The following is a 24,518-nucleotide window of genomic DNA, read 5'->3' as shown; positions in this document are numbered from 1 at the left end:
AGCTTTTAAGAACAGAGTATGAGCAGAGGAGGCCAGGGAGGACCGAGCTGGGTCTCCCACGTGCATCTGTGGATCAGCTCATGCCCATCCTCATCTTCATGACAATCTGATGACATTCTTCTCCGGAAACAGTGAATGGGCTTCCGTGAGCCTGGTTGTAAAGGCCACCTCCGCCTACTGTGGTGTTTCAAGCCCTAGTTCCCAAGCTCCTCCAGGGGCATTTGGCAACATCAGAAGATATGAAGTTGTTAAACTGCAGAGGGTGGATGCTGCTAGCATGGAGTGGGAGCCCTCCTTCAGCACCTGGAAAAGCCCCACAGCCTGGAGCTGCCCCCAGTGCTGAGCTTAGACTAGACTAAGCAATCTCAGCAGCCACGAGAAATACGGTGTTCTTTCCTCTGCCGTGGACAGTTCCCTTCACTTGGACTTTTAAAAATAATTCTATTTAGGTATAATTAATATGCAACAAACATCCGATATTAAAGCATGGACATTGATAGCCGGCAGTGATGACCCATAATCCCAGCACTGAGGCAGGGAGATTGCTGCAAGTTTGAGGCTAGCTAGGACTACATAGCAAGACCCTGTCTCAAAAAGACCCTGTATAGATTTTGGCAACTTTTCTACAACCACAGCACCAGGAAGCCCTCACCTCAACCTGAAGCTCGAGGACCCCCTCCTCTGCCCTCAGCTGGCCCCAGGATAGGCTGTGTGGCCAGAGTTTCATATAAAGAGATTCACTTTGGTGAGTCAGCACATTTACTCTGAGATCCTTCCACATGTTGGTGGTTCCTTCCCCTGCTGCCAATGGCGTGCTAGCCAGTCTGCACATCTATCACGGAATCAGGTCCCTCGCCAGCCTGCCTGTCTGCCCTTGGTGGGTTCATTTGTGTAGAATCTTTTGTGGGTGAGCATGTGGGCTCTAGAAATGCAACCCTAATACAAATACTGTTTGTTAACTAATTTAATAACATGATCCAGGCCTCAAGATCTCAGTTTGCTCATCCCATAAAATGGGTTAGGGATGGTCCTTCCTCCTTGCCGTAGCTTCCTCCTTCCTCCTTGCAGGATCCTCAGTTACAACGCCCTCCAGTGCATCCCTCCCCTGGCCTTCCAAGGACTTCGTTCGCTGCGCCTGCTGTAAGTCTCCCCCAACTCATTCTTCTAGGAGACCTACCCCATTACCCAAGACCTACCTACCCCATCCCCCTGGTGAGCAGAAATAGTCCCAGGTCTGGAGCCCCAGCAGGGACAGCTACATCCAATGATGGGAACTGAGAATACTCACTCAGATCCTTTATAAAAGCCATGCTGTGAGTGGGAAATGAGAGGTGACCATCACCCTGAGCTGCACTTGTATAACTGTTTCTGATAGGGGAGGGGTGCCTAAGATAAAGGAGTTTTTTGTTTGCACAACTGACTTCCATTCAGATCTAAAATGTTTGTTTCCAGAGATCTGTGAAACTTTTCTACGAGTTCTCACAGTGACGTTTTGACCAAAATATTCTGTTGTGTCTGTTATGATGGCTCCAGTCCTGATTTATAGCTGGCTATGTTAATCTTACAAACAGCCTATCCTGCCTCTGTCTCCAGGCTAAGAGAGGGCCTATGTGCCTACATGTCTTATTTATGATATAAACTCAGTACTTGAACTATTTAAATGGCAAAATCAGTCTTCCCAAAGTACAGGGACATAGCATGGCCTCCCTGGACTCTAAGGACTCCTTTTCCCCATCTGGGGCAGCAGAGTAGGGTTGTTGGGCTGGAGACTGTCTCCCCACTAGCAGGCACCTATATGTCCATTTAGCCGGGGCTAGGATGGTCCTTCTTCAGGCACCCTACTCTGTCCCTGGACCCACATCCAGTAGCATCTTCTCTCCTCAGGTCTTTGCATGGCAATGATGTCTCCACCCTCCAAGAGGGCATCTTTGCAGACGTGACATCTCTGTCTCACCTGTAAGTACCACCAGCCCAATTCTCCGAGCCTTGTTGAATTTAAGCAGAACCTGGAGTCTGAAGGAGACCCAGCTCCTCAAACCACCAGAACGTGTTGCCTTTATCCTGATACTGAGTTTGGGAGTTTTCCCTAGGTACCTTCTTGACCTCTTACACCCTCAGTAGTTCACAGGGAGTATGAGGGAGAACAGGACCTTAGAGGTAGTAGCAAACATTTATTGGTTGCTTGAGCCATCACCTGCCAGTGTGACATCCCCTGCCCCATAATGACCCCACAACACGGGCAGTGTTTCCTTGTTTTACACATGAGGAACTAGGGCTTGGGAAAGGAAGGGAAATGTTTGCCTGAAGCTGCCCGGCTGGTGAGGGGGTGGCTCCTCCCAGTGCCCATGCTGAAGACTGTCCTCACATCACATGTCTCACGTCAGCCCATGGAGATGAGCACCAGAACTGTGTCTCCCAAAGAGCATAGAATAGCATAGAGTTGCTTCCCAAGCCCCTCAGCTGGCAGTGCTGTGATGATTCTTTAAAAGCATATGGTTGGGGAGATGGCTCAGTCAGTAGAGTGTTTGCTGTGCTAGCATGAGGACCATAGTTTGACGCCCAGAACTCTTGTAACAATCTGGACCTGGAAGGATGTACTTGCAATCCTATAGCTGAGAGGCAGATCCCTGGGGCTCACTGGCCAGCTGGCCAGCCTTGTCTGCTTGGTGAATTCCAGGCCAGTGAGAGGCCCTGCCTCAAAGGAAAAGCGTGTGGACCTGAGAAACAACACACAGGGTGTTCTCTGGCCTCCAGATACACATGCACATACAGATGTACATACAAATACTCGAAGGCACACACGTGCGTATACTCGCACACACTACACAGGACTAGAAAGGGAATTAATGTCTCAGAGTACAGAGTTTCTGTTTGAAGTGATACAAACACTTTGGAAATGGGTAGCGAAGACAGTTACCTGGGGCTGGGAATACAGTCAGCATTTCTGACTTGTACACCGAATATGTTAAAAATGACCAAGTGCTTATTTCTATGTATTATATATATAAGCCAATGAAGAAATAGATAAGTCCAGGGCTGAGGATGGTTGTCCTCACCCTAGAGATTGGGTCTGTGCAGAAAAGACACCTTCCTGGTACTTCTTGGTACCTTTGGCTGTGGCATGCACACGGACTGTGTTTGGATTGCTCTGGCCCTTTATCTCCAAGCCCATTCCACACCCAGGGCCTGAGGGGGCAGGCATACTTAGATCAGAGAACCTTGGTATCCCTGTGTTTCTCTCCGTGTCCCCTCAATCATCTTAGATGTCCCCAGTTCTTCCCTGTCCCAACTTGATCCTCCTGTTCCAGTCCCTGCCCTCCTATCCAAAACTCCATATTGTATTTACATTCCCTAGGGAGAGCTGTCTGTCCCCTCCTAGTCCCTACACTAGCCATAATCTCTGTGGTCCGATGGATTGTAGTTTGTTTCTCATTGACTGAACAGCTAATAGCCACACATAAGAAATACATACCATATTTGTCTTTCTGGGTCAGGGTTACCTCATTCAAAGTGATTTTTTTTTTCTAGTTCCACCCATTTCCCAGCGAATTTCATGATCTTATTTTATTCTTTTGGATGGCTGAATAATATATCGCTGTGTAAATTTACTACATTTTCCTAATCCTTTCATCTGTTGAGGGACATCTGGGTTGTTTCCACTTCCTGGCTGTTAGGAATAAATGAGCAATGGACGTAGTTGAGCAAGTGTCCTTGTGGTGGGTGAGTGGTCCTTTGAGCGTATGCCCAAGAGTGGTATAGGTGGATCTTGAGGTATATCGATTCCCATCTTCTTGAGGAACTGCCATATTGATCTCACAGCGGCTGTACAAGTTTGCGTTCCCACCAGCAGTGTTCCCCTTGCTCCACATCCTCACCAGCAGGAGCTGTCAGTTGTTTTATTGATCTTAGCCGTTCTGACAGGTGTAAGATGGAATCTCAAATCGTTTTGATTTGCATTTCATTTCCCTGATGACTCAGGATGTTGAACATTTCTTTAAGTGTTTCTCAGCCATTTGCAATTCCTTTATTGAGAATTCTCTGTTTAGAGCTGCACTCCATTTTTTAAATTGGGTTGGTTTATTTTAGTTCTTTGTATATTTTGCATATTAGCACTCTATCAGATGTGTAGTTGGTGACATTTCTTTTTCCATTTTGTGGGTTGCTACGTAGTCTGGATGATGGTCCCATTTGTTAATTGTTGATCTTAGTCCCTATGCTAATGGTATTCTGTTCAGGAAGTCTTTTCCTGTGCCAATGAGTTCAAGGCTGTCCCCCTACTTTCTCTTCCAGGTTCAGATAGCACATGGCCTAAATGAACAAACCTGAAGCTGTAAAAACCAACGTTGATCCTATAGCTGTCTTTGGGGGTGGGAGGAGGTGCTATCAAACCTGGGGCCAGATCTATTTCATAAGAAATCTGGTCATTCGTCTGTTAGCTGCCCATCCACTAATGTTAGTCAGCTCTCTATTACCATACACGAGACAATCAACTTTGAAAGAAGAAACATTCATTTTGCCTCACAGCTTCAGAGAATTCAGTCCCTACTTGGTGAGCTATGTTGCTTTTGGGCCTGTGGTAAGGTTGCACACCACGTTGGGAACATGTGGATGAGGAAGTTTTTGACCTCATGATAGTTGGGAAGAAAAGAAGAGGCAAGGTCAGGGTCTACACTATAGCATCTCCCATGTATCCATCAGAAGACACGTGCCAGCTTAGGTGTCTAGCCTGCAGACCGATGCCGAAAGGCTACATGTCTCTGTAGTGGCTCGTGCCATAGCTCCTCCATGCTGTCCTTTATTGCTACAACCCTGCATTTTGCTGCCTTTATTCTGCTACAGACTAGAAAGCTGTATTTCAGTGTTCATTGAGAAGTGGGCATGAAAATTCAGTAGAAATGATTTATTACATCACACCATGCCCATGTGATACAACAGTGAGTAGTTAATGACCGTATGACACTGTAATCTATATGCAATGACGTGCAGAATAATTAATGTGATGCAAATATTAACATAAAAATTGGTGAGTCTATGCATAGTACACCTGTACTCCCAGCACTGGGGAAGATGGCAAGTAGTAGGTCAACTGGGGCTACCTAATGGGAGCTTGTCTCAATGGAAGGAAGAAGGAAGGAAGGAAGGAAGGAAGGAAGGAAGGAAGGAAGGAAGGAGAAAGGAGGGAAGGAGAGAGGGAGGGAAGGAAGAAAGGAGGGAAGGAGAGAGGGAGGGAAGGAGGGAGGGAAGGAAGAAGAGAGGAAGGAAGGAAGGAAGGAAGGAAGGAAGGAAGGAAGGAAGGGAAGGAGAGAGGGAGGAAAGGAGGGAGGGAAGGAAGAAGGGAGGAAGGAAGGAAGGAGGGAAGGAAGGAAGGAAAAAGGGGGGGAGGAGAGAAGGAGGGAAGGAAGAAAGGAAGGTAGGAGGGTGGTAGGGAGGATGATAGCGTTCTTCCGGCATTCCTTTGCGCTGAAGGTTTGTGCCCTTCTCATGTGCTTGGCAGGCCTCGCTCCATTAATGCTGACCGACCCAGCTAGTGCTTTGGATGTCTGGCGTCTGGTCCAGTTCTGGAGTTAGTGGCTCCTGTTTTAAGGAACCGCTTTTGCAGCCTCTGGGTGCATGGGATGAAGACGGCACTGCACACATAGAAACAAACGCATGAGCAGGTTGGGCAGGTAGGGGGGTTTACGGCTTGAGGATGATCCTGGCTTCAGACAGGAGAGGCTGTTTCAGGGTAGGCTCCATTAATAGAGCTGGCATAAGAAGAGCAGACAGCTAATGTTTCAGTACACCCAAGTTACACCAAACACCAACAACATGGGGCTATTTATAATCTCGCCAGAGTGTGTTCCCAACCCACAGTTCTTTGAGCTGGAAGAGAACCTGGCTGCTGCCCACCGCCCCTCACCAGCTATGTCTCCCTTGATCCTACCCGCTTTCTACTTCCCAATAAATTCTCAGTTGACTTTACTTTGTAAAAAGTTTAACTAATTAGTTAATACTTTAAGACTGGATCATACTACATAGCCAGATGACCTGAAATTCATGGTCTTTCTACTGCAGCCTTCTGATTTTATTTTATTTTTAATTAAAAAAAAATCTTTTGAGTAAAATGTGTAAGTTATGCCAGGCATAGTGGAATGTGCCTTTAATCCTAGAACTCAGGAGGCAGAGGCAGATGGATCTCTGAGTTTGAGGCTAGCCTGGTCTACAAAGTGAGTTCCAGGACAGCCAGGGCTATACAAAGAAACCCTGTCTCAAACAACAACAGCAGCAACAACAACAACAACGACAACAAAAACAGAAAGAAGGAAGGAAGGAAGGAAAGAAGGACGGAAAGAAGGAAGGGAGGGAGGGAGGGAGGAAGAAAGGAAGGAAAAGAAAAAACGTATAAGTCGTGGTTCACGTTGGCTTCCGTTGGGCAAGATGGTTCCCAGGAGAAAGGGAGATGTAGGAACTACCAAAGAGGGGGTGGTCCTCAATTGGGAAGACCCAGCCTTGGGCAAGTGGAAGCTTAAAATGTTGAGTGAGGTACTGACCTCTGTTCAGGACAGAAACAAGTAACCACATTCGGGATAAGCCAGGGTGCTTTTGGGTGGCTTTTAGGAGACTTTGGCCCCGTGGTTTTGGGGACTGAACTGGGAAAGGACATTTACATCCTGGGTGCAGCTCTGCTGGTGTTTGTTGTCTGTTTCTGAAGCTCTGAGTCAGGTCAAGGGCCTTATGCTCTGGATGACCTCAGATGCTTTGAGCTCTTTTTCTATCATGATCCTGATAACGACTGACTTATCCTCCTTAGAGTTCACTATAAGGTCTTTATTCAGCTTTTAAATGTCATGATTATGATATACTGTACTTTTTAGTAATTTGAAAAATAATACGGCAAATGTAAATATTTCAAATAGACTATTATACCTATAATATATACACTGTAATATGCACTTCCTGTAATCTTAAGAAGTCTGTTTTTACACACTGAAGTTTGCCTCCGACCTTCCTCTGTGTCAGTGCCGGTACTGATGTGGGAAGGGGATGATGTCTTGCTCGGCCCATTAGCCAGGATGGATGCTGTCAGCACACGAGGATAGAAAATTAAATACACATCAAGGTTGCACCTGCCCTCCTTCCTCGAGCTGTACCGACTCCCTCGGCACCCATTCTAGGTTATCAGCACTTGTCTCTCTTCCCCTCTTGATCGCAGGCTCTTTATTAAATCATAAAGTGAGCTCCGGAGATGCTAAGGGAGCTGCCCAAGGTCACCCGGGCAGGGAGCAGCTGTGGTAGGCTGGAGTCCAAGTCTTGCTCAGCCTGTTTTATAAGAGCACACGGCGTCAGCCATGCTATTTTGGGAGATTCCCGTCCAGAGCCATAACCACTTCTATTGGGCTGTACCCATCTTGGGGTTCACTTCCTCTGAAGTCAAGAACAGGTGGGGAGCAGCTGGGTTTCCAGTGACCTGATGAACACACCCCTCCCTTCTTGTTAACCTCACACAACCTTGGGGTTTTTAAATCGGTTGATACTGATGGTGCTGCAGGCCCTGATCTATTTATTGAAAGGAAGAACTCTCTAGTCCCTTCTTTCCATTACGTTCACATCCTGTCTTTATGCCTCTTGTGCGAATGGTGAATGATTCTGAGCTTGTCATAGGATTGGTACAGGGCTGGCAGTACTCAGGTAGGTATAGATGTGAGGGCTCAGGCGTGCCCCTGGATGCTGGCCCATGGAAGTTCACACAGCCTGTTAGGGCAGCCCAGTCATGTGACATCCACTCTTGTCACCTGGATTCCCTTCATAAGCATCTGTTCTAGAGGAATGCTCACACTTCACAAAGCCATGGGTAAAAGAGTGTTCACAGCCATCTCAATGGCCAGAGTGTCCAGCAACAGGGAAACCACTCATTAAACCACAGGGTGTCTATTCTTCCCAAAGATGCTGTGAAGCACTTTGGCAAAATGAGGCAGATTCCTCTACGCCGTCCTGGAAGGTTTCCAAGGCCTGCTGTCTGCTGACAAGAAGCAAGCAGCTTGCACTCGATGCACGGTAGACAGGAACCGTATGCGTCCATGTGGGGAGGGCTGGAAGGCCACACGTACACATGAATTTGGTAACTGTGCCACCTGTGTCCTTCTGTGGGGGATGCTTGCATACTGTGAACATGGCATAGTTTTTTTAAGCAGTTACTTGATGACAAATGGCTGTAGTTTGCCAGGCCCTGGTTCATTGTCTGCAATGCAGACTGGAAAAATGACTGTGGAAAGAGTTTGTTTTAACCCTGCTTCTGCAGACTGCAAGTCTAAACACACGCATGACAACATGGCAGAGGCAGGACTGAGCAGTCACGTGACACCCGTGCATGGCAATGAGGTACCAGGCATCCACTACTGCCACAGCTGGCCCACTTCTGGGGGAATAAGCCCAGTGCCCTCCTGATCTTAACCTGTTTTAAAGGCCACCTTTCAGCACTGGCCTGATGAAGAGTCTCAACATGCATTTTGGGAGTGTTCAGACCATAGCACCAGGCTTTCTTTGTCAAACCACACCATCACACGTGTCTGTATATGCATCTGTAGGTGTATCTGTGGGAGAAACTTCCAGAAACTATTTCTGGGCCTAAAACATCTGTAATTAGAGTTATACCAGTTTGCCCTCCCAGCAGTAACACTGCACTATGCCCTTTAAAAAAAAACAAAAACAAACAAACAAAAAAAAAACGAAGTAGCTCAGTGGCTCGGCTTCAATCTCTGCACTTGGGATGCAGGAGCAGGCAGATTTTACACAGCACACTTCAGACCAGCCAAGACTACATAGTGAAACACTTTCTCCAAAAAACAAAACCCAAACCAAACAAAAAACAGTGTGTGTGTGTGTGTGTGTGTGTGTGTGTGTGTGTGTATACACGCATGCGCGTGCTCACTTGCTCGCATGTTTCTGTGGCACTTAGCAATCGAAGTGACCTCAGCTTTTGAAAGGGGCTTGCAAATAAGAATGCATGCACATGGTCTTTGCTTAACTGAAAAGGAAAACAAAAGGGGGTGGGCGGCCAGGCCAGGCAGTTCAGGGGTTAGATCCAGAGGCTGCTCTTCGCTGCTGTGTGGCCCCAGGGAAATCACATATTCTACACGATGCTCAGTTCCACATCTTAAAATTTCAAGAAGCTTACGTGTGGGATTAATGACAGCATTGGGTGTGCAAGGGCAGGAGCAGCGGCTATTTCTGGGCAGGGGTAGGTGCTGGGCACCCCTCCCCCATGCCTGTGGAGGCTCTAGGTATAGAGCCTCTGCTGCTGGCAGCATGGCTCCAAACATAAATCTCCCCCTTCCTTTGACCTAAGCCGGTTGCTCAGTCTTCCTGAGTCTGTCTCTGCGTGCAGACATGGAGACAGGGCATAGTGAGGACTAGGTGAGTCGAGGCACACAAAGGGCTTAAAATGGGGCTTAGGGGTGACCTGGGACCTGCATCCTCAGTGACTAAAAGCCTCTGAAATCAGAATGCCTGCTTTTCTCTGCTGCCTGTCCCAGGGCCATAGGTGCCAACCCCCTGTACTGCGACTGCCACCTCCGATGGCTCTCCAGCTGGGTGAAGACTGGCTACAAGGAACCTGGCATAGCCCGCTGTGCTGGACCCCCAGAGATGGAGGGCAAATTGTTGCTCACCACACCTGCCAAGAAGTTCGAATGCCAAGGTGAACCCAGGGGCATGAGAGAAGGGGTGGTGGGTACCAGAGACCACAGGACTTGCCCGGCCCCAGTAAGGTCTTCAAGAAACTCCTGGGTCCCTGGATCCCATTGCTAGGAGAGTCAGATGATCGACTTGAGGCTCTGCTGATTAGGATGGCTGCCTTCCAGTCTTGACGTCGGACAAACAAAAAAACCTAGGCAGAAAATCCCAGACCTTTAAGGCTTAGACTCTTCCCTGTGGTTATGTAAGAAAAATCAAAATAGCAGCTTTGAAGCTCCCAGGCTCCTGGCGATCAAGCATCCAGACTTCCCTTCAGATAGGCATGGTGCTGGATGAACAGCTGAACCCTCCTCAGTCCCTGGTGGGGCCACAGGACCAGCTGGTGCTTTCCAGACATTTGCAGCACACAGAATCAGGGTGTGACTGGTGGTCTGCACTGAGGCTCCCTGCCTCCAGCATCTACAAAGACTTGTTCAGGGACTGATTGACTAGCTGGCTGACGGAACAAGCCCCCGAGGCCCTGCAGCACCTTGTGAAGCAAAGACAGACGGCTGAGTGGCTGCCTGGGCTCAGCTTTGTTTGCAGGGGAAGCTAGGGGAGGACCCTAGGGACTCCAGGGCATGGCCCTTGCCCTCAGCAAGCCCAGAGACTGCCATAGGAAATGAAACTGACAGCTGTAGGTTAATGAGGAGGCCCAGGCCAACCTGTGTGCGGGAAGCCGCCACAACAGCAGTAGCTCCAAGGGCGACTCTGTGGCAGCCCCTAGGAGCAAAGCCGATCTATGCTACGTGTATGGCATTTACTAGTTGGCAGGGTGGAGCTGAGATGTATTTTTTTAAATGTACTTTTTAACCAAAATATGACAACATCTGCAAAGGTACGCGGACATGAGGGAAGAGCCTGATGCATGTTCACTAACAGAGTTCACTCACACACCAGTACTGGGTTAAGAAACAGACACATCTGTGCCTAGAAATCTGTCCAGGAGCCTACCGTCCCATGCGAAGCATTTTTGTTTTGTCTTGGTTTTGTTTTTCTATTCAAGTGAATGCCTCATCAGCAGAGCTGATATGTGACCTCTTCTAGAAGGAGCCTTCAGGGAAAGCCTGAATTGAGTGACCAGGTTTCCCTATCCATTCTTATAATCTTGATGTCCCTCACTGCTGGCACCCAGGTCTCATTGCTGCTAGGCTGTTCTATTCTTCCCAGTGACTGAGGTCTGGAGAGGAGCCTGTGTGGCTTAGAAGGTTAACTGGGAAGGTTCTCTCCTCTTTAGACTTGAAGAGAAAGAACCTCAAGGCATGTGGACCCTGTCCCCTGCAGGCTTCCTGCAGAGCCAAACCCAGGCACACAGAGCCCTGTCTGCCGAGCAGGCTGCAGGCTGGAGTGACCACCTCTCTGAGGGCGTGAAGAATGGCAGAGTCAGGAACAGTGAACAATCATGGTTTTGCTACTTTCTGCCTCTTAGGGTGGCCCTAACCAGGGTGTATGGTTTCTACCTACCGAGCCCTGTATACCCGTTCATATGGTTCTCGTAGCTATATGTGAGTCAGGGACTTCCAGTGACCCTTTAGTAAAGTAGGCTTTGCAACTGGAAAGCTGGACTGGGCTGGGAGACGTAGCATGATACCCTCGAAAACTCATGGTGAGGCATGTCTCTTGGGAGGGTATTTCTCCATAGGACTGGACCTCTCAGGGTAGCGCCCCACACTTGCACATGTACTCTTCCTCTGATAATGTTCTCCCTGTTCCCACAGGTCCCCCCAGTCTGGCAGTTCAGGCCAAGTGTGATCCCTGCTTGTCCAGCCCTTGCCAGAATCAGGGCACCTGCCACAATGACCCTCTTGAGGTATACAGGTGTACCTGTCCCAGTGGCTACAAGGTAAGTGGAGGCTGCAGCTGGAGGGACAGAGTTCTCTCTGCTGTGAGGCAGGCCTGGCATGACTGGGTCTGTTGTTTTCAGGCCTGGCTCAGAACTGATGTGTGTGTGGACCTGTCACTGGCGAGCCAGCCTGTAGACAGATGGGCATATTGATGGGTAGATGGATGAGTGAATGAAAGAAGGAGCAGGCAGCCCCATGGCCGACAAGCAGAGCTGCTGAAGGCGCTGTCTTAGATCATGCTAACTTCCTAGGCTCTCCCTGGAGTCCTCATCGCTAACTTTCCCTCCAGGGCAGAAACTGTGAGGTGTCCCTGGACAGCTGTTCCAGCAACCCATGTGGAAATGGGGGAACCTGCCATGCCCAGAAGGGTGAGGATGCTGGCTTCACGTGAGTTCCCAGGAGCCTGAGATGGGGTTGGGGACCACTGCTGGGCCCAGCATCCAAGCTTCCTCATGCTGGAGATGAGGGTAGATAGACGGAACAGACCCGTGCTCTAAATTATGGTCACTGGTTCTCTAAGTGCACTTTCATCTGGAAGAGGTGAGAGTAGAGCCCCTGGGGAACAGCAGGCACCAGACGGCACAGGTTCACAGGAGAGAGCCTGGGCTAGAGGCTGCCTCCTGGTGAAGGTACCAGGAGTGTCTTTCTGAGTGCTGGGAACAAGCATATACGCCATGGTAGTGCCTGGAAATGGTTGGGGACAGCTAAGACGCTTTTAAACTTCCACATACCCTCCTGAGCCCCCACTTTAAGCTGAACAAGTCTCTAGAGGCTGTTCCAGGACCCACACAGGCCTTAGCCAGCCCTGTGTCACAGCTGAGATGACCAAAGGTGAAGACACATCCTGGTCACTCTGGCCACCGTAGGAAGGGATCTCACCGTGAGTGGCATTTCCCATGCTCTGGGTATAGCTGTGCTCACCACAGAACATATCTGAATCACTCCAGAGCAGATGTCATATCCCCCCCCCCCCCACACACACACACACTAGCCTTCCATCCCCAGGAAGCCCCATCCCCCATCACTGGCCTCCTAGAGCTTTTCTGAGGAACACAGTACTTAGTTACTGGAGATAAATTGCCTACCGAACAAATTGGCTCTTCAGAAAATGATGTTGAATCTACAGGCGGAAATGGCCAAACCTGCCTCTGCAGACCCAAATTACCAGATGTAAAAAATAAAGCGCTAAGTGCCTCTCCTTCAGCGTTGCCTTGGAAACTCATCCTTACAATAGGCAGGTCCTCCTCAGGGGCGGGCAGCTAAGCTCCCTGCCTGGTCCATTCCTCAGCTCCTGCACAGGGCTGGGATGTCCCTCCAGGGCAGAGGGGGCAGGTGGTGTGGCCCTAGCAGCCAGGCAGCCTATAGCATCAGGTAGGAAGGGAGACTTCCTTTGCATCTGCCTTATGCCTTTAGATTTTGCCAGTTGGGACTTTCTGCATACATATCCTGTCACCCTAGCTTAAAAACAAACTCCAGAAGGTGGCTGTGTCATAACCTTCAGACCTCTTTACTCGCCCACCCTCCAGAAAAGACGTAAATACCACCTGAACAAACCTTAGACTGACAACTACACTTTTTTTTTTTTACCATAAGTTTATTTTTTTCATGTCAAGGAGATAGTATCATAGATGTCATAAATATTATTGCCATTTTAAAGTAAAACAGCTAGGTTAGCCAAGCTATCCCCATCCTCCAGTGGTGTCTGTTGAGCATAGCAATGGGGTGCCATTTTATTTTTTATTCATTAGGTTTTTTTTTTTTTTTGAGACAGGGTCTATTGTATAGCCAAGGCTGCCCTGGAGTTCTCAGCTATGCTTCCCTTTGGCCTCCCAAGTGCTTAGATCACAGCTTCTGATACTGTACTTGGCGTGCCTTTTTAAAATGCCACTGGCAAGCTCCTCCATAGCAAAGAAATGACTATGCCAGGAGCATCTGACACCAAGGAGAGGTTAAGGACTAGACTTTAATGTCCCTCCCCATTTCTTGTCACTGTGAGCTCCTAATTAGAAGTTCCTTTTGGCTGGGTTTTGTAATACACATAGATAAACTCTGTGTACTACCAAATGCAGGAGTCTGCGGCAAAAAGATTGTGGATTTGAAGCCGGCTTGAGCTAGGGAGATCCTATCTCACAGATTTTATTTTATTAAAATTACTTTGGAGCATAGGGAGATGGCTGGGTGAGTAAGAGCACTGGCTGCTCTTCAGAGGCCCCAGGTTTGAGTTCCACAACCCACATGGTGGCTCACAACCATCTATGACTCCAGTCTCAGGGGATCATATGTTCTTCTCTAGCCTCGAAGGGAACCAGGCATGTATCTGGTACATATACAGACATGCAGACAAAAACACCCTTACACACGAAACCAACCAAATAAATATAATTACAAAAAAACAGTTTCTTGTGTCTCACTTATCAGTAAGACGACTAATAGCATACAAAACAATGAAACTGTTGTAAATTTGGCAGTTAGTACCTGTAAGGTAACGTGTTCTGAGACTGAACTCTTTTATGGGTGTGTGACAGTATTCTTTGTCAGCTGATCCCTATGTCCGCAGATGGTCTGAGCATGACAGGAGGGAGCAGCTGCTCTCATGTTTTGTTTGCATATATACTTTATTCTGGGGAGGTCTGTTCACATAACTCCACTGTCAGGATTAGTAGATTCATCATAGACCTGCCACTCAGCTATTGGAAGCCCTTCCAGTTTATAAGACAAAGTCTCCAGAGTGAGCAGGTGGCAGCAGGGTTTCTGTCCAGTTAGAGAGACTCGGTTCCCCGAGTCTCCTGCCAGTTATTTTTAATTATCCACTTGCTGCCTTCCTTGGCACCTGGAGTCACAGCCCCTCCTCCTGCTTAGGCAGAGTGGCACCTGAGCATGACACAAGAGGGCAGCTACCCTGCTGTCTCCAAGTCCTGGAGATATTTGAGGAGGTTTATGAGCATTTGAAGAGCTGGCTGGAAGTTCCTCAGCCCACTCTCTCTGACCCTTGGAAAACCTCTCATGTCCTAAGCTAATGACTACCCTGGTTTGTAAATCACCAACTTCAAGAACCTTCTACAACCCAGAGACTGTTCAGCCACGCTCCATTCTTTCTCTGTCCCTGAAGTCTGTGTCCTCAAAGACTTGAGCTACAGTGTAGGTGAGCAGGACCTACCTTCTCACTTCAGACTTCACCCATCCCTCTGTGCCCACTGCCTCCCCTCCCCTGTTGGGACTCTTGCTGAGGGTAGCCCATCACCTCTGCCAGGAAGCCTGCCTGACCATGCCCTGGTGAGAAGGGGTTAGGTGGTCTTCGCTCATGCCTGGCTTCAGAGCCCCCACCATCATGATTACACTTCTCCTATTTGTCTCCCCCACCAGACTGCAAGCCAGAGGATTCCTTGAGGGCAGGGCTGGTCTTGTTACCCTCTAACCTGTTCGGCCTCTGGCAAGGGCCTGGTCTAGAGCAGAAACTCAAACCACAAACTGTGTGGAATAAGGATTCTGACCAGTGACCTCAGGCTTTCCCAGTTCCTCTCCGTCCTCTGCCCCCTACCACAGGTGCTCCTGTCCTTCCGGCTTTGAAGGGCCGACCTGTGGAGTGAACACAGATGACTGTGTGAAGCACGCCTGTGTCAACGGGGGTGTCTGTGTGGATGGCATGGGGAATTATACATGTCGGTGCCCCCTGCAGTACACAGGTAAGGATTTGGGGGTTGGCAGCCTCATTCCTTCAGGCATGCCAGAGTCTGCATGGGCTCCATGGAGCTTGGTATCTCCTGCCTCTTGCTCCTTCTTCCCCTAGGAAGGGCCTGTGAGCAGCTGGTGGACTTCTGCTCCCCGGATCTGAACCCGTGTCAGCATGAGGCCCAATGTGTTGGCACTCCGGATGGGCCCAGGTCAGTCTGCCTACTGCCAGGGACCCCAGCCTAGTCTTGGCCTCCTCTCTTCCTTCCTACCCCTCATCGGTTGGTGGGTGTGGTCCTGGCATTCTGGATTCCTGAGAGCCATCAGAGGGTGGCTGTTGGCACAGCTTCTGGTCATACAGTCCTGGGGTTGAGACTTGCTACAGCTTGGCCCTGAGCAGATGATGGCTGGACTGAGCCCATTTTTCTCATTGTGAACTGGGTGCGGCTGTAGCATCCTCTCGAGGTGCTGGTAAAGATAAATGGTGCTGCATTGGAAGGTACTTAGCCCTGAGCTTGACAGCCATGTCCCACCCACAGCCAGTCATGCCTGGTCCACAACCTCTCACCCCAATTCACAAAGCTCACAAAACTAGAGAGCCCTTCCAGAACAAAACCTTACCTGAAAGAAAGGCTGATGGGAGCCTGCTCACACTCACCAGTCTTCAAAGGGTGGATGCGGGTAGAGTGTGGACTTGTTTACTAGGCTGTCTCAACTTCCATATGTAGACTATGGCCTACTTGTGGCCACAAAGCTCCAAATTCCAATGCCCGTCCAGCTCCAGAGCAAGGAACCACTGTATTAACTGGATTATGCAGAAGCCACTGCATGAAGGTCAATATGAGCTTTTGAAAATGCCACTCCCTTAAATACAGTTTCATTCCTAGAACAGCCCTCCTCTCACTTGTGGAAGTCAGCAAAGAGTTGTCAGGGTATGGCTCCCTAAGCTAGAACTGGGGCTAAGGCCATGGGTAGAGACCAGAAAGAAGCCTGCTGTGTAGCGGACTGTCGGGGCCCAGCTACACATGGGCACTAGACTGCAGCAAGGCCTCTGTGAAAATGGGAGAGGTAAAGTACACCTTAGTAAGTCACAGGGATAGGAGTGGGGGTACTAAGACTAACCAGGGAGGACACTGGCTGCAAGAGGCCATCTTCTGAGGTGAGGACGCTTAGACAGCAAGATGAAGCAGGGTTGTACTGGCTAGTATGGAATTACTGTGCCATCCCTCATCCTCAGGAGATGGGCTGAACGTTCAGCCCTGGGTCCCGCTATAGCCCACCAGGCTGTGTGATACCTATGCTCGCAATTCCCTGTGCCGGTGGAAGGATGGAAGAGAGGGTTACCCAGCTATGCCTGGTGTTGTGCTGGACCCCACGAGCCTTTGGTAGGAGGACCTTGAATAAGAGCGTGAACAGGCATGTTTGATAGGTTTGACTACCACAGCGTTCTTTCATGTTGGAATTCAGGACCCGTCTGTGGGTGGTGATCAATTGGGTAGGTCAAGAGTAACATTAAAAGAGAAAACAGAGGGGCTGTAGAGATGGCTCAGCAGTCTTCCAGAGGTCCTGAGTTCAATTCCCAGCAACCACATGGTGGCTCACAACCATCTGCAATGGGATCTGATGCTGTCCTCTGGTGTGTCTGAAGAGAATGACATTGTACTCATATACATAAAATAAATAAATAAAAAAATCTTAAAAAAGAGAGAGAGAGGGAGAAAAAAAACAGAAAATATCAAAGAGCACTGTGCTGTTTTATGTGGTTGGGACAAACACTGTAATACAAAACTTAGTTCTGTATATGTGCATATAGTATATTGGGCTGGGTGATATTTCTTCCAGACTAAAAAACACTGGGTTTGGAATGAGAACTCCAGGCAAGAGCATGGTCTGCTTACCTGGGGGGTTGGAGTTGGTAAGGGCTAGAGTGTTTCCTGGGAAAGGGAAGGAATTGGCCTTTCTGAACCACTCAGGGGGAGAGCAAAGGTGTTCTAGAATGAACAGGAATAAAGCTGGGGTGAGAAGTGGGTGGAGGATGTGTGCTTTATAGTCAGCCAGAGGGTTAGCCTGAATGTGTGCTTTATAGTCAGTCAGAGGGTTAGCCTTGAGGCTCAGTGAGAGCCAGGAAATTTGAGGCTGGTCTGGGTCAAGGTCTTCTTTGAGGGCAGATCTTGCTAAACGGTGGGAATCCGGGCCCAACAGAGTTGTAGAGGCTGAACACAGAGGAACAGCCAGATCTGTGACGTGAGGCTGTGTGCTGTGGGTGGGTCCTAGGAGACAACAGAGCAGGGCAAGTCAAGAACAGGCCAGAGGCTGACCTCAGATATGTAGCTGGAAGTGATGGTGGACATCCAAGACAAGATTCCCACTTCTTCTTGCTGCCAGGCGTTTCTCTCCCAGCCCAGGTTTCCCCACATCCATACGGCTCTCTGCTCATGGTAGAAAAGACCGCAGAGGTTCTCTGTCAAATGTACAGGCTGCATGGCCCTGGCCACTGAATTCTAGAATGAGTGTCGGCTGATCCTCTCCCTGTCCACCATAGGTGTGAGTGTGTGCCAGGTTACACAGGTGACAACTGCAGCGAAAATCAGGATGACTGCAAGGACCATCAGTGTCAGAATGGGGCCCAGTGTGTGGATGAAATCAACAGCTACACCTGCCTCTGTGCTGAAGGCTACAGGTGAGCCCCTCTGGCCTCACTGTGAGCAACTCCCCTGCCTTGGGTGGGACTGGTAAGGATCCCTCTAGGGCTTGGGCGAATGACAGTCCCATTCTGGGAGCTGAGTGCTAGAGTTATAAGTGTGAGTCAACCAGGCTCAACTATGCAAACATGAGAGTTAAACAACCACTTAGGACCAGGGTTCCAAACCTGCTTGTTGAAGGGCCGTGAGGAAGGAGTGTGTCCCCGTACTGTCTGTTGAAAAGTCTCTTCCCTCCTCCCCAGTTCATTTAATTGTCTTGGCTTTCTTGTGAAAATTCTATGGCTTCCTTGTCAGTGTAAGGGTCCTGTATGGCCATCAGTTTGCCAGCATCACCTAATATTTATTACTGTAGTCTCATGATGAGTTTTAAAATTGGAAGATGTAAGCTCTCCTCAGTTGTCATGTTTCAAGGTTGTTTTGGCTATTCTGGGCTCATTGAATTTATATGAATTTTGAGGTTAGCTAGTCAATTTTTGAATAAAAGAAATAATTTGGGATCTTGGTAGGAGTGCTTTTGACTCTACAGAGCAGTTCAGGAAGCAGTGGCATTTTAACAAAGCAGGACCAGATTTCCCTATTTCCCCAGCCTTGACCCTGAACTGCCGTTCTGCGTATGCAGACTACCATAACTTCTTTCATCTTTTTGTGTGTGTTGTCTTTAAAGTACACGTTTCACACTTATTTTGAAACATTTTTTCATTATTATTTTATGTGTATGCATGTTTTGCCTGCAAGTACATCTATGCACCAAGTATGTGCTCTCAGAGACCAGAGAGGTGTTAGATCCCCTGGTACTGGAGTTACAGGTGCTTGTGAGCTGCCTTGTGTGTGCTGAGAATCCAGCCTGGGTCCTCTGGAAGAGCATCCAGTGCCCTTAAACCACTAAGCCATGTCTCTAGCTCCTCACACTTAATTATTTCCTAACTCCAATTCTTTTAAATAATATCGTTGATAGAATTGGGTTTTTTTTAAAAGTTTTTTATTTTATTTACATGTACAAATGTTTACCTGCATATATGTGTGCATCACATGCTTGCAGTGGCCACAGAAGTCAGAAGTGGGCATCAGATCCCCTGCAACTGTAGGTGTAAGTAGTTGTGAGCAACCATGCGGGTGCTGGGATTTGAACTCAGGTCCTCTGCGATAGCAACACATGCCTTTAACCACTGCGCCATTTCATCAGTCCTCCATCATTTCATTTGTTGTGTATGCATCAATTTTGAATCTTGCTGAATTCTTTATTAGGTCCAAGAATGTTTCAGTCAGTTTTTAAGAATTCTTTTTTTCTACAGGATAATAGATAATTTTTTTCTACAGGATAATGTGTAAATAGAGTACTTTTCTTCCTCTGTTTTAATCTAGATGTGTATTTTCTCCTTTTCTATCCTGACTGCTCTGGACAGACTCTCTGGGGTACTGCTATATGAAGCTTGTGAGAACAGATATTCTTGGCTTCCTTCTGATTATACAGGGCAACACCCAACCTTGGCCATTAAGAGTGATGTTGGTTGTGTGTGTTTCTGGCTGTTCTTCATTAAGCTGACAGACTTCCCTTCTATTTTTGATTCATTGAAGTTTGATCTTTAACATGTTACTATAATGTTGTACATTGATTGGCTTCAGATGTTAAACCAACTTTGCCCTCCAGAGGTAAAACTTAAATGGTCACGGTATATAGTAATGCTTACTCTCCATTTGATTGGTTGCTAATTTGTTGTGGACCTTTTGCCTATGTTCCTAAGAGATTTTGGCCTATTTTTTTTCTTTCAGTGTCTTTGTCTTACTTAGGTGCCAAGGTCTCAGAATGAGGAAGTGTTCCTTTATTGTCTACTTCTTAGAAGAGTTTGTAGGGAAAAAATGAGTATTAATTATTTTTTAAATGTTTGATAGAATTCATTAGTGAAACCCTTTGGCCTGGGCAGCTTTCTGGTCACTAGTTCAATTTCCTTACTTGTTGGTTAGCAAAGACATTTTACTTATACTTATATTCTTGAGTCAATGAGTCGACTTCATCTATTAGCTGACACACAGTCGTTCATATTTGACCTTCTAACCGTCCCCTGCCTCTTGTGTTGGGCATTGTTAGAGCCCATGGTCTTGTGTGCACTAAACAAACACTCTATCTTCTGGCCATGCCCCCAGTTAATTGTTTTTATTTCTGTCAATTCAGGATCTCACCACCATTGCTGTTTAAGTTAGAGGGTTGTTTTTTTTTTTTCTTCTGTCTACATTGTAAAAGCTGCCTTGAAGAGTTGTTGGCATGAAGAGGGAGTGTATCTTCAGATTCAATGTGCATGTCAGTCATCTAAGGTCTTGTTAAACAGTGGCCGAGGTGGGACTTCCTTTTCTGGGAATTCCCCGGGTGGTACCGAAACTGCTACACCAGGGGTCCTGCTGGACTCAGCTCCTCTGCACGGCAACATTCACAGAAGCCATCTTCTGTCACTTTAGTGGCCCATTTTCCTGGGGTGGATAGTGAATTTCTGAACCATACTGCAGGAGAGATTCCCTGTGCTTCATTTGGCTCTGCCCTCTCTGACCTGAGTCTTTTCCTCTCAGCGGCCAGTTCTGTGAGATCCCGCCTGCCCCCAGGAACTCCTGTGAGGGGACAGAGTGTCAGAATGGAGCCAACTGTGTAGACCAGGGCAGCCGACCCGTGTGCCAGTGCCTGCCAGGCTTCGGTGGTCCTGAATGTGAGAAATTGCTCAGTGTCAACTTTGTGGACCGCGACACTTACCTGCAATTCACTGACCTGCAGAACTGGCCTCGGGCCAACATCACTCTTCAGGTGTGTGCCTCGGGACCTGGTTACTCATAGGCAGTCAGGGTGCAGGGCACCCCTGTTCAAGTCAGAATGTCACCCCTATCTACGGGAATCCCAGGGAACCTGTGTGAGTTGCTGTGGTCCCGAGATGAGTGAGTCTGAAGAATGACTTATAAAGGTTTCTCAGTCATCTCTAGGACAACTGCGGTGGCAGGATCCAGAAAACCTGCCAGAGGCCTTGACTACAGACGTTTACCATACCTTCTGCTCAGCTCTGGCCTCCAGTGCCACAGACAGGATTGCTTCATGTGGCCAGAGGGAATTCTCAGCTTGTCTCTAACCAACAGTTTTGGGGTCCCTTAAATGCCCATTTTGTATCATCTCAGAACATCATGATATTGTGGGGGAAAACTCAGGTTCTACTTCAACAAATGATGAAAATCTGACTGTTTTGCTGAATGTGCCCCAGAGGAAGAGGGAAGCAGATTTTACAGCATTTCATCCAGTAGACAGTGTAAACTCTTGACCCTTCCACCTCAAATTCCATTCTTGGCCACAAACATCCTATCACCTCTCCTTCCCTTTGTTGCCTCTCTTCCCCAGCTTCTCAGACAAGCTCAGTTCTCTTCTCTCACACTGTCTTCAGCAAAAGAGCAGGCAGCCTATCCACTCAGCAAGGCAAAGCTCGCCCGGCCCCCGCCCCGGCCCCCGCCCCAGCCCCCGCCCCGGCCTGGCCCCGGCCCCAGTCACAGCTCAGGCTATTGTAACATCTTCAGAAGGAGTCATTGTCATCCATTAAGAGCCTTTTCTTTGCCTGAACTCTAACTCAACATCAGTGGTCTCAGGAGAAGCTCTCTGATTGGCCATGTTTTTGTTGTATACCTATTGGAATCTTGACCAATCACTGAGTCCAAGGAAATACGCTAGTGTGCTTTTATCTAGCCTTGGTCTATGGGCCCACTCTATAGACCGGGGAGTTGGGATAGTTACCAGAAGAATACGGGGAGCAGGAGCTAACTAGAAGGGAACAACTGTCTCTCCTACAGCCATGGGGACCTCCCTCCCAAACACCTGAATCGTCAACCAACCCCAGTCCCTGTTTCCCACGCAGCTCCTTCCAGCATTGACTAGTTCTAGCAGGGAGAACCTTCCTATGCATGGCTCATCTTTGGTCCCCTCCCTTTGTAGCCAGTTCCTTGAGGACCAGAGGGTGCTCCCACATCAAGGAGGTGGTTGTTATACACTGTGGTGGCCATGCACTGCCTCTTTCCCACTGGGCAACTGGTCTTTTACCTGTTGTTGGACAAATGCTCTTCAGGTCCAGCCAGCCTGTCTGCTTTGCTGCCTGGTGCTGGTCAATCTGTAGTGAATGACAAGTGAGCCTGGAGCTACTGGTCTACGTCAGCCATCCTGAAGAAGGGGGTCTCTGGGAGGCTGGTCAGACAGAGGAAGAGAGGGGGAGGATATGGTTTTCATATGACATCACCCTTCCAACCATGAGTCCCCCCTGTTCACTTACCCAACTGTGCTGCTTCTGTGAAGGGGTGGCATGGGAGAGACTGTGCCTTTGCTTCCCAGGTCTCCACAGCAGAGGACAATGGGATCCTCCTCTACAATGGGGACAATGACCACATTGCAGTTGAGCTGTACCAGGGCCATGTCCGTGTTAGCTATGACCCAGGCAGCTACCCCAGTTCTGCTATCTACAGGTAAGAATTTCTCAGGCTGTCAGCCTTCTTCATTTGGGCATTCCAAAATGGGGCTCCTGGGCCAAGAGGTTGCTGGAACTACAGAAACTTGGCTGACTAAGGAGAAAGGCCACTTGTTTTCCTGAGTCCAGCCCTCTTGGAGTTGAGGCTCCTTGGCACCATCTTTCCCTACCCTACCTCACCTCAGAGGCATCCCCTCAATGGAGAGAAGCTCTCTCCAAATGTTTCAGCCTTCCCTGGGCCTCAGGAAGGGGCAGTAGGAAGCATCAGACCAAAGTCCACTTAGTCCCATAGGTTTTCTTCCTGAAGATTTGTCTCCTTGGGAAGCAGTGACTAGGTTGATGACGCTTCTGAGATGTGCTTAGCTAGAGGTCTTCATGAGGTCTACTCCCTGGGGTCGGGTGTCCCCTTCTTCTATCTCCTTCCAGTGCTGAAACGATCAACGATGGGCAGTTCCACACTGTTGAGCTGGTCACCTTTGACCAGATGGTGAACCTCTCCATCGATGGCGGCAGTCCCATGACCATGGACAACTTTGGCAAGCACTACACGCTCAACAGCGAGGCCCCCCTCTATGTGGGAGGTGAGGACCTGCCGTACATCCTTCTTCAAGCCTCTTCACCGAGCTGTGGTGATAGTGTCCCCAGGCAGGGACAGCCTGTCCTTTGTGGTCAGAGGCTGACCAGGAGAGCTGATGCTAGGGCCAGGGAGATGCTGAAGGATGAAATGGTTACTTTGGTAGATTCTGCTGCCTTGGCTGGGGTCTTGCTGCATTCTGGCCAACCCAGACTAACCAAGAAGGATGCTCAACAGGACTAGGGTGGGGGGGATCAGTCTTTCCAGCTGTCTTCCATACCACAGGTACCCTTCTTGACTCTGGTCCAGAAGGAATTTCTTATGATCCATTTCTAGTCCTGGACCCTCAAGGGCCAGAAACACTGCGAGAGACTCTCAGCACAGGGTCTCTACAGATACTGAAGGCTAGGAAACCCCTGTTCACCACCTGTGATCATTCTCACATTGTGTCAGCCTGGGAAGTTCCAGGCCCCCTCTGGGATCCCAATTCTGTTCCTATCAATTGAGTCTTTTCAGATGAGCTGCTGAGCGTGTCAGGGGCAGGCAACCTCTGCTATGGGGCTGCTGCAAAGCCACTAGCATGAAAGCGGGTGGCAAAGTGCTTTGCCCAGAAGTTTTTTGTTTTGGTTGGGAAATGAAAACAGATGCCTCAGAGGAAAGGAAGGAATCCCAGGGGGAGAGGGCCAGACACAGGGAAGAGGCATCCGAGTCTTGTGGCTCAACTGGCTATGCCTAACCTCACTCCCAGCTCTGGTCCACAGAGGAAGTAGACTTCCCATATCTTCCTGGAAAGGAGTCTGGTACTCCAGGGTGGCAAAGGGTCTCCGCAGAGATAGCATAAAGCTCAAAGGGCAAGAGGAGACACTGCAGAGCTGTCCAACAGTCATGGTCTAGTCCCAACTTAGCCTACTGTCTCTTCCTCTCACCTCAGGGATGCCCGTGGACGTGAACTCAGCTGCCTTCCGCCTGTGGCAGATCCTTAACGGCACCAGCTTCCACGGTTGCATCCGGAACCTGTACATCAACAACGAACTGCAGGACTTCACCAAGACGCAGATGAAGCCGGGCGTGGTGCCAGGCTGTGAGCCCTGCCGCAAGCTCTACTGCCTACATGGCATTTGCCAGCCCAATGCCACCCCAGGGCCCGTGTGCCACTGTGAGGCTGGCTGGGGGGGCCTGCACTGTGACCAGCCAGTGGATGGCCCCTGCCATGGCCACAAGTAAGCCTGGGATGGACCAGGAGAGATCCCCTTCACCCACCTGTCCTTTTTCTGAAAGTTCTACTTACTTATGGCAAGCACTACCTCACCAGGCATATCTTTAAATCTTTAAATTGGAGCGTGTGGCCTGACATTAATTAATTATTAATAATTATTTTATTATTATAACAATTATAAAAATTAAATGATTAATTTTTATTACTAATAATTAGTTGATTATCAATTACTAGTAATAATTGTTTATAATGAATGATGGTGACAGTATATTATTATTATTATTATTCCAACTAGAAAAGGACAAGCATAGAGTCACATTTTTGCCT

The 24,518-nt window shown here is 48.6% G+C and overlaps 1 protein-coding gene across 1 annotated transcript in view; it reads left to right on the top strand.

Moving 5' to 3' along the window:
• The window catches only part of Slit1 (slit guidance ligand 1), a 143,102-nt gene that overhangs the window by 114,616 nt on the left and 3,968 nt on the right, over positions 1-24,518 (top strand). The window contains exons 24-35 of the mRNA XM_028772931.1: positions 1,069-1,140; positions 1,885-1,956; positions 9,513-9,676; positions 11,430-11,554; positions 11,845-11,942; positions 15,099-15,238; positions 15,343-15,436; positions 17,767-17,904; positions 20,486-20,714; positions 22,269-22,399; positions 22,828-22,982; positions 23,907-24,195. Coding sequence (XP_028628764.1) covers positions 1,069-1,140; positions 1,885-1,956; positions 9,513-9,676; positions 11,430-11,554; positions 11,845-11,942; positions 15,099-15,238; positions 15,343-15,436; positions 17,767-17,904; positions 20,486-20,714; positions 22,269-22,399; positions 22,828-22,982; positions 23,907-24,195 — 1,707 coding nt within the window. The remainder of the gene's footprint in view (positions 1-1,068; positions 1,141-1,884; positions 1,957-9,512; positions 9,677-11,429; positions 11,555-11,844; positions 11,943-15,098; positions 15,239-15,342; positions 15,437-17,766; positions 17,905-20,485; positions 20,715-22,268; positions 22,400-22,827; positions 22,983-23,906; positions 24,196-24,518) is intronic.

This window comes from Grammomys surdaster, unplaced genomic scaffold, assembly GCF_004785775.1.
Source record: "Grammomys surdaster isolate TR1022 unplaced genomic scaffold, NIH_TR_1.0 66, whole genome shotgun sequence".
NCBI classification, from domain to species: Eukaryota; Metazoa; Chordata; class Mammalia; order Rodentia; family Muridae; genus Grammomys; species Grammomys surdaster.
The sequence above is the reverse complement of the archived record's forward strand: the minus strand, read 5'-3'. Positions and strand labels throughout refer to the sequence as shown.